Source organism: Triticum urartu, chromosome 4A (genome assembly GCF_056163025.1).
Source record: "Triticum urartu cultivar PI428250 chromosome 4A, HENAU_Tu73, whole genome shotgun sequence".
NCBI classification, from domain to species: Eukaryota; Viridiplantae; Streptophyta; class Magnoliopsida; order Poales; family Poaceae; genus Triticum; species Triticum urartu.
The window spans coordinates 618,855,018-618,864,364 of record NC_141876.1 but is presented as its reverse complement, the minus strand read 5'-3'; the positions used below and the strand labels follow the sequence as shown (position 1 = coordinate 618,864,364).

Below are 9,347 nucleotides of genomic sequence, written 5' to 3'. Positions count from 1 at the left end.
CGTAAAGAAATATAAGAGCACTTAGATCGCGACACTCTTATATTTATTTACAGAGGGAGTACCCAATAGTTGGCTGGAATAGTTGGAACGTAGGATCACCACATGCATACCACTAAACGAAAGTAGTCTCAACACAAATCATCCGAGTAATCAGATCCATGAGCAGGGAATGTAAAGACAATGCGTAGGATTAATGTGTGTGTGTGTGTTTGTGGGGGGGGGGGGGGGGGGGGGGGACAGCTTGTACCCATTGATGAAATGGTTTTGAAGGCTCAACTCAAAACTATCTAACCAACTTACGCTTGTATTAGTAGATAATGAAAGTTACTCATCGGTGTGAGTAACTTTACTTGCAAGAGATGACTCCCTCTCCTCCCCGCCCCCTCTCCCCCTCGGGCGAAGCACCGACGCCGCCATTAAAGCCCAATCTACAGCTTCCCACCCACCCTCACACCGCACCGAGCTCTCCCCGCTCCAAATCCACAGCTGAGAAGACGTATGGCTGGAGCGCGACGCCGCGGGATGCGGGTTCGCCGGCTTGTGCCGGTGACACGGGTTGCGGAGCCGCGGGCACTTCCGCCTCCAGTTGCGGCACCACTGCCCGAGATCGATCCGCTCTCGCCGGAGGCTCGCCGAGAGATGAGGCGGGTGGTGATGGAGCGCTTCCCCGACCGTGACGAGTGGGGGGGGGGGATCCACATGCATATCCTCCGCCACGCGACCTTCGTCGAGCGTGCGCGCTTCATCGGAGACGACGGCTACGAGGATATGGAGCTTCTCTTCTGGGCAATTCAGGAGGCGGAATCATCAGATCCGCGGCAGGCCGCCCGCTGGGAGAACTTCAGGACGGCGAATCCCTCAAGGCTCAACATCAGGCCGCCGTCGTGGGAGGGGATCGCCAGGATCCCACCGGAGTTCCTCCCTGCGGGGACCGTCTGGCCTCCGCGTCGTCAGTAAATCACCTTCCCCGACAGATGCAGACACATCAACGAGCCATTGATCCTCCCCCATGGCCTGGTGAGCTTGGTTTGCGTTTCCGTGCTAATCCAGCTCTTAAGGCTAAACTAAGGGATTTTCGATTGCGCCGCCAGGGGTTGCATGAGGTTGTGTGTTCGATTGAACAGTTTGATTCGGTTCCTAGCGAGTTAGTTCAGGATTTGGGGATAAATTCGGGGGTTCTCCCTCTTGTTCCTCGAGGCAGTAAGGAAGCTGTGGCTGCTTCTGCGGCGGGCGAGACCTCGTCGGAGGATTTTTCCGGCGAGGGACTTGGCCAGGTTGTAAATCCCGTCCCAGCCTCTGGAATGGGATCTCTGTGTCATTCCCACGGGGTGAGTCCAGCCTTGCCTGGGCCCACGATCAAGTTGCGTGTCGTTGGGGAGAAAGCGGAAAAAACGAGGGGATTACGTAAAGTCGAATCCCTAGAAAACATTGAGGAGCACTTTGGCCAGCTCTGGCTCATTCCCTCTCCCCCTCGCTGCCGCCCCCCTAGAAACCCTACCTCTCAACCTCAAGACCACCAAAAACCCGGGTTCCTTTGCTGGATCCGGAGAGACCTCGTTGAGAACAAAGCCTTTTCAGCTGCGGATTGTTTTCCTACAACCCGTCGGCCGTTCGATCCACCTCCCAGACTAATCAAAGTTGCCCGTGAGGGGATTGGCCCTGGTTCCATCTCCTTCGCCGAGGCTGTTAAGCGTGGGGTGAAGATGGCAGATCGTCGTGCCGGGGGAAGTAGCCACCCTGCTGGCCCGATCAAAGGGGCCGGGCAGACGCCTGCTGCGCCTGCTGGTAGGAAACCAGCGATGCCTGCTACAAAAGAGCAGGCTCCTGCTCCCAAGCCTACCAGATCCACAGCTTCTACCGCTGGATCTGCTCAGGTACAGTCGTCCCAATCTGTGGAGGTTGAGGTGGAACAAGTTCTTGACCCTAGGTATAAGGACATGATTTGCTTTAACTGTGGTGGACCGGGACATTATGTTGGGAATTGTGTGAAGCCGAAGGCCTGCTTTATCTGTCAGCAGAATCATAATGTCAACAATTGTGCGGCGTGGTCTAAGGTTCAACCTACTGCTGCCTTCTTTGGTAGTGGAGCTCAAGGTCTTGATTTTTACCATGTTGATGTCCCTGTTGCAAATGAGTCCAATTGGTTGAACTTCCAGAACTGTGCAGTGGTTAACATCTTGAAAGGGGAAATGGATGGTAATAAACTGAGGGAATTACTATCTGCTACATTCTGTAAAAATAAACATTGGCCTTGGCAAATCAGAGGTTTATCTAGTAAGACCTTTTTGGTCAGGTTTCCTCCCTGGAAGAAAGTGGAAGATCTCATTGAGTTGCCTGGGTTCTCCCTGCCACAGGATGTTAATGTGACTCTAACTGAATGGAAGGGTGCATGCGAACCATTTGGTGAGTTGATTGAAGCTTGGGTTTTGATTGAAGGGATTCCTCCAAAGTGGTGCACTTGGAAAGTGTTTGCTCAGATTGCCTCATTGTTTGGGGCCCTTACAGATGTGGATTGGAATGGGATGTTCGGAACTTTTTTTGAGAATGTCAGAGTCAAGATTGCCTGCAGAGACCCCACCAAAATTCCTTTTGAAAGACTGATTAAGATGAAGAAGAAGTTGTTTCTACTTGGCTTTACTGTGGAAGGTTTTGAACAAACAGGTGGGGCTGATTCTGTCATTGATGTAGATGGGGATGAAGATGATTTTGAGGAAGAGGGAAAGGATGAGGAGGATCAGACAGAAGGGCATGAAGGAACACAGGGTGACCATGTTTCTGATGGGTCAGGAGGTGGTGACCTAGCTATTGATGAGCTGGACAAGGCCAATTTCTCATCTAAACATAACTCTTCAAAAAGGTCTGCTGGTCAGGGGATGGTGGATGCACCCATGAATGATAATATTGACACTGACCAGGAGGCATTTATTCTGGAATGTGCTGTGACAAAAGTCAACCTTGAGGTTTCATCTTCTGATGGACATGAACATTGCCCTGGGAATATGAGTAAGATTACAACGCAAGACCTGAACTATGGAGAAAAAAAGAAGAATGCTATCTACAAAACTCCTACTCCAACCAAGAAAGACTCTGTCAATATGACTCTTGAGAAGAATACTGAGAATATGGAATATTGTGAGGATCTGTTAAGGTCAGTGGACATGTGTGTCTCTGAAGATGATGAAACAGAAGATGAGTTGGGGGTTCTCCCTCCTGAGGCTGTCCAAATTCTCCAAAGCGAAACATGGAAGAGATCTCTGCTGGAATCATTTGCTCAAGTTAAAGGTGTAGAGGTTGGTCATGAAAACAAGTCAAGATGGGGGCCTATTGTTGCTAAAAGACCTACTACCAGAGGCCATGGCAATGTTAACATCATGGAAAAAGCTGCAGCGTATAAAAGAAAGAAGAACCTGGAAATCCCACCCACGTTCAAAGGTAAATCCTTCTCTATATGGATAAAAACGTTCCTGCTAATCAGATGAGTCAAATGAATTTGGTGATTGGGGGAGATGACATTCAAAAAAACTTTACTATTGATGAGATGATAGAGGTAGAAAAGGAGAGGTGCTTGGTTTTTCCCAACAATAACCCTGAAATTGTGCTACCTAATAACCTTGATTTTGATGCTAGTGAATTGGTTAGTACACCTAATGGTGCCCCTCTCCTGGAACCAGTGGGCACTACTGATGCTTCCAGGGGAACACCAATGGTTCTAACTAAAGTTAAGCCTTGTGGCTTGTCCCATCCATTCAAAATTAATTAGATGATAGGGCTTATTTGGAACATTAGAGGTTTAGGGCAGCATGGAAAGATTCAGTGCCTATGTGATACTATTACTAAATCTAATCCTGATTTTATTGGTTTTCAAGAAACTAAGAGAGAAATTATTTCTGAGGGCTTCCTCAAGTCTATAGACAAATTTGACAATTTTGTGTGGCACTTCCTGCCAGCTGATAATACTGCAGGAGGGATCCTTGTGGGTCTCAAAAAAATTTGCTTTGAAGTGGTTGGTTTTATTAATCAGAAGTTTTCCATTATTGCTACCGTTAAGAATAAATCTGATGGATTCGTTTGGCAGTTGGTGTTGGTCTATGGATCTGCTTACCCTGAATTTAAGATTGACTTTATCACTGAGTTACATGATACTGTAGCTAATGCTTCTTATCCTGTTATGATCTGTGGAAATTTTAATTTGGTTAGGAATGATAAGGAAAAGAGTAGTGGTTTGGTTAATCAACAAACTGTCTTCTTGTTTAATGATTGGATCAATAGGTGGGCATTGATGGAGATTTCTATCTCCAATAGGGTGTTTACTTGGCCTAACAACCAGGTTTCCCCTGTTTTTGCTGTACTGGATAGAGTGTTCATTTCTGTGAGCTGGGATACACATTTTCCTTTCTCTACTCTAATGGCTCTTCCCAGGGTGGGGAATGATCACGCTCCCTTGGTCCTGGATACTGGTGCCAGAGCCCCAACCACCCCCAAACCGTTTAGGTTTGAGAAGTGGTGGCTCTCACAGCCGGGCTTTCATCAAATGGTGATGGAAGCCTGGAATTCCGTGTCTTCAGGCAAATCCTCTGCTGATAATTGGATGCTTAAGACTAGGAATCTCAGAAAGAAAATCAAGGGGTGGAGTATTAATAGGGAAGCTGTTCTTAAGAAGAAGAAGAAGGCACTCCTTCTGGAGTTTGATACTTTGGATGTCATGTCTGAAAACCATCAACTATCTGTTACTGAGTATGACAGGATGAAAGAGATTAAGAAAGAGCTAGATGAATTGTGGAAGAAAGAGGAAACTGCCCTTTGGCAGAGGTCCAGAGATAGGAAAATTCTAGAAGGTGATAGGAATAATGCTTATTTTCATGCACTGGCTAATCACAGACATAGAAAGAACCATCTGGCTGAATTGGAGGGTCCTAATGGTGTGGTCACTTCGACCAGTGAGATGCTTGAGGTGGCTACCTCTTTTTATAAAAAGCTATTTGCCTTTGAACCCAGACCTGATATCCATTTGGATAGTAACTTCTGGTCTGAGGACGAAATGGTTAGCGCTGATGATAGAGAGTACCTAGAGAGACCATTTTCTGAGGAGGAAATTAAGCAAGCTGTGATGTCGTCTTATGCTAGTGGTGCCCCTGGCCCTGATGGTCTGTCCTTTTTATTCTACCAAACCTTTTGGGACTTGATTAAGAAAGACTTTATGTGGATGGTTAGAGACTTTGAAAGAGGTACCCTTGATTTATATAAGCTCAACCATGCCATTATCACTCTTATTCCCAAAATCCCTAGGGCTAGAGATATGAAGAATTTCAGGCCCATTAGCCTTAGTAATTGCGCTGTTAAGATTTTTTTCTAAAGCTATGACCACTAGGGCCTCCCCCTTGTGTGACAAGCTTATATCTTCTAATCAAACTGCGTTTATCAAAGGGAGATTCATCTTGGAAAGTGTGGTTATGGCTCATGAGGTCATTCATGAAGTTCATAGGTCTGGGACTGCTGGCTTGATTCTTAAATTAGACTATGAGAAAGCCTATGATAGAGTTAGTTGGGATTTCTTAAAAGAGATGCTTCTTTCTAGAGGCTTTGGTAATAAATGGGTGGATTGGGTGATTGCCACCATACATCAAAGCACTTTTCAAGTTAGGATTAATGACTCTAATGGTCCCCAGTTCTCTGGGGGGAAAGGCTTGAAACAGGGTGACCCTCATTCACCCCTTCTTTTTAATTTGGTTGCTGATGTGTTTTCAAAAATGCTTCAAAAGGCTACTAGTTCTGGTTTGATTCGTGGGCTTCTTCCACAAGCCTTCCCTGGAAGTGTGGTCAGCCTGCAATATGCTGATGACACCATCTTATTTTTAGAGAATTCACTGGAATATGCTAAGAACTTGAAGTGGATTCTCTCATGCTTTGAAAATCTGTCTGGATTAAAAATTAATTTTCATAAGAGTGATTTGCATGCTATTAATATCTCTGAACAGTTGTCCAATGAATTTGCTCAAATCTTCTGCTGCCAGCTGGGGGATTTCCCCTTCAAATATTTAGGTGTCCCCCTTCACTTTAAAAAATTGAGGAGGGAGGACCTTCAACCCATTATTGATAGGATTATTAAGAACATTTCAGGCTGGTTGGGAAGATATCTATCTTACAGAGGGAAATTGATATTGCTTACCACATGCATTGCTAGTATTCCTGCTTATCTTATGTCTATTATGAAATTTCCCAAATGGGCAATTGATATGATTACTTCTCAAATGTCCCACTTCTTTTGGGGTAACATGGGGGATTCTCATAAATACCACCTTGCTAACTGGGGGCTGATTTCTAGAAAAAAGGAATTTGGTGGCTTGGGGGTACCCAATCTTAGAGAGTTTAACATGGCCCTCTTGGCATCGTGGGGGAAAAGATTTTATGATGAAAGGAACAGTGATTGGAAGAAAGTGTTGAAATATAAATATAACACCACTTGCCCTGATTTTTTTAACACTAGGGTGGTCCTTGGTTCTCCATTCATGAAAAGTTTATCTTGGGCTCTTGCAGCTGCTAAGAATTTTTATAGATGGGTCCCGGGGGATGGGAACAGCATTGCCTTCTGGCATGACATTTGGACAGGAGATTGTTCTTTAAAAACTGCCTTTTGGGATCTTTACAGTATTTGCCAGCAGCAGGACTCTACCCTGGCTCAGGTCTGGGTGGATGGTGAGCTGCGGTTAACATTTAGGAGGTGTGTCACTGAAAATACACTAGCAATATGGGAGGAACTCACCGAGATTGTTAAGACTGTTTGGCTGTCTGACTCTCCGGATCAACCTCTCTGGATGTTAGATTCTTCTAACAAATACTCTGTCAAATCCTTCTATAAGCTTATTAACTTTGGAGGGATTCCTTCTATCATTAAAAATGATATATGGAAAATCAAAGTGCCGCCGAATATACATGTTTTTCTCTGGCTGGTTTACTACAACAAGAGTTTAACCAGAGATAACTTAGCTAAGCGTAGACATGTGGAGGACATGTCATGTGTCTTCTGCTGCGAACCTGAATCTATCCATCATCTATTTTTTGACTGCATTGTTGCTAAGTCTGTGTGGAGTTTAATTGCTGAGATCTTTGTGATTGATGTTCCTAACTCTTTTGATCAATTATCTTCCTACTGGAAGAGAAGGAAGCATTATGAAGTCTTGAATATGGTTTCTGCTGCTGCCTTGTGGAGCTTATGGCGTATTCGGAATGATTTTGTTTTCCAGGGGCGAAGATGGCGAAGTATGCGGTGTGTCTTGGACCTGTTGGGGGCGACGATCAAGAAATGGAAAATATTATGCTCAGAAGCTCAGGGTGCGCTACTTCTCCGGTGCTTAAGGCTGTTGGACCATCGAAGAGGGGAATTGCTTAGAATCGCCTGGGTGTGAAAAGAGGGAATAAAATGAGGAGGGGAGTTGGATCCATAGCTAGGGCTTTTGCTTTTACTGGTTATGTGTCTAGTTCCTGAACCTGTTCTGGTAAAAACTCCTGATGTAATAGGGTAGATCTACCTATGCTTGGGTTCTATCTGTGGCAGCTACTCTCAGGCTGTTGCCGGGCGCTGTTAAACAGTCTTTGTGGTCGTTGGTTTTGCCTTGGCTTTCAATAAAAGTTGGGGCGGGGGGAAACCCCTTTCATTTCAAAAAAAACATAATTTAAACAGTTATTTTTGATATATTCTCTCCTGCTCCACCTTTTGTAATTATTTATTTATTGATTTTCTAACTAGCTATGATTTAAACAGTTATTTACTCTCCCATAACCCATTTTCCAAAGCGCAAAAGCTCCATAACCTCTACATCCCTCGGTCAAATCATTCCAATCCTTTAGAGGGAAAAGAGAGATGAGCCCCCGATCTATATTTCCATCGAAGGAATTTGGGTTCACCTTTGAGTTCGTTGAGTAATCACTAGTAGAAAACAGAGCTTTGGTCCAGGCCGGGCTAGCCCATTAGTCCCGGTTCACTCACGAACCGGGACCCATGGGGGCATAGGTCCCGGTTCGTGAGGCACGTGGTCCAACTTGGGCGCCAACCGGGACTAAAGGTCCTCCTGCATGGGCGCCCCGCAGTGGCCACGTGGAGCGAATCGGGACTAAAGGCTTTGGGCTTTAGTCCCGACCCTTTTGTCCCGGTTCCAGAACCGGGACTAAAGACCCTTTAGAACCGGGACAAAAGGGCCGTTTTCTACTAGTGAATTATTACTCTTGGGGGTTGGAGACTCCTAGGCGGTTGGATTCCCAGGAAAGGAATCAACTTGTGACATACCCCGTCGTTTGTAAAAGTTTGGAGTCCGCCTCAAGGTCTATACTAATGGTTGGGAATCATCTTCGTGGTGATATCTCAAGGAGAAGGGTATAAGCTTTCATGGTGTTGGTGTGCTTTCATGGCAACACCCACCTCTTGAACGGTGACTAGTTTTTTTCATGGAAGTGAATGTTGGAATACGTCTTGGTTTGTGTGGTGTTTGGTTATTCCTAGCTGTAGCTCATTTACTTGTGTTTTATTTTGGTCAGTTGACCTTAAAAGCATCATATAGGCTGTATATCTCACTGTAGCATTGTTTAGGCCCGCACTTTATATTACACGTAGCCTAAACATGTAACAATTGAAAAGAGTTTGTAGATGTCTCTATTCACACCCCCTCCCCCTTGGCCCATCTTGATCCTTTCAGTATCCCTATCTCCCTCGGCACCCGATCCCTCTTCTTTGTATTGTCGATCTGTCCTCCTTATTTGGGGGCTGGCCTAAAATCGCCCAACGGTGTCTTTGTAGGCAGTCTTCATCAGAGTTGTAGCTACTGAAAAAGTCAATAAATAAATAAATTGCAGCAAAAGGTAGTCAACAATCCACGATGATCGGGACTTAACAAGGGTGACATTTAGCATGAATGTAACTAAGATAAGACCTATATTTTTTATTTACTTCTTGATAAGATAAATAATTATACTCCCTCCATTTTTATTTACTCCGTATATTAGTTTTGGTCAAAGTCAAGCTTTACAAACTTTGACAAAGTTTATAGACAAAAATATTAACATATACAATAACAAATCAATACCATTAGATTCGTTGTTGAATGTACTTCCACATCATATATTTGTTATGCTAAATATTTATATTTTTTTCTACATATTTGATTAAACTTTACAAAGTTTGACTTTAGTCAACTCTAATATGCGGAGTAACTAAAAACGGAGGGAATACAATATAGAAATCTATGTTAAGGATATTCCCTACTGCAAAACAGGCTAGCCATGGCGGGCGCGGTAGTGGAGGGCGCCCCCCACGGCTAACATGTCACATGTGGTGGGCGGTAGAATAGCCGAGGCAA

At 44.8% G+C, this 9,347-nt stretch overlaps 2 protein-coding genes across 2 annotated transcripts; both read left to right on the top strand.

Annotated features, from left to right (window-relative positions):
- The first annotated feature begins 498 nt into the window (after positions 1 to 498).
- Positions 499 to 957, top strand: LOC147977479 (uncharacterized). The gene has a single exon (XM_087519988.1). It carries the CDS (start codon positions 499 to 501, stop codon positions 955 to 957), a length of 459 nt encoding a protein of 152 aa, XP_087376114.1.
- A 980-nt stretch (positions 958 to 1,937) lies between these two features.
- LOC147977478 (uncharacterized) lies at positions 1,938 to 7,388 on the top strand. The gene is made up of 2 exons (XM_087519987.1): positions 1,938 to 3,432; positions 7,242 to 7,388. Exons 1-2 carry the CDS (start codon positions 1,938 to 1,940, stop codon positions 7,385 to 7,387), a joined length of 1,641 nt encoding a protein of 546 aa, XP_087376113.1. The 3' UTR covers position 7,388.
- The last annotated feature ends 1,959 nt before the right edge of the window (positions 7,389 to 9,347 follow it).

Bases quoted from the DNA above. Each gene is read 5' to 3' on its own strand.
- LOC147977479 (XM_087519988.1), top strand. From the start codon at position 499: ATGGCTGGAGCGCGACGCCGCGGGATGCGGGTTCGCCGGCTTGTGCCG.
- LOC147977478 (XM_087519987.1), top strand. From the start codon at position 1,938: ATGATTTGCTTTAACTGTGGTGGACCGGGACATTATGTTGGGAATTGT. The intron at 3,433-7,241 runs GTAAATCCTTCT...TTTGTTTTCCAG, and splicing joins AATCCCACCCACGTTCAAAG to GGGCGAAGATGGCGAAGTAT.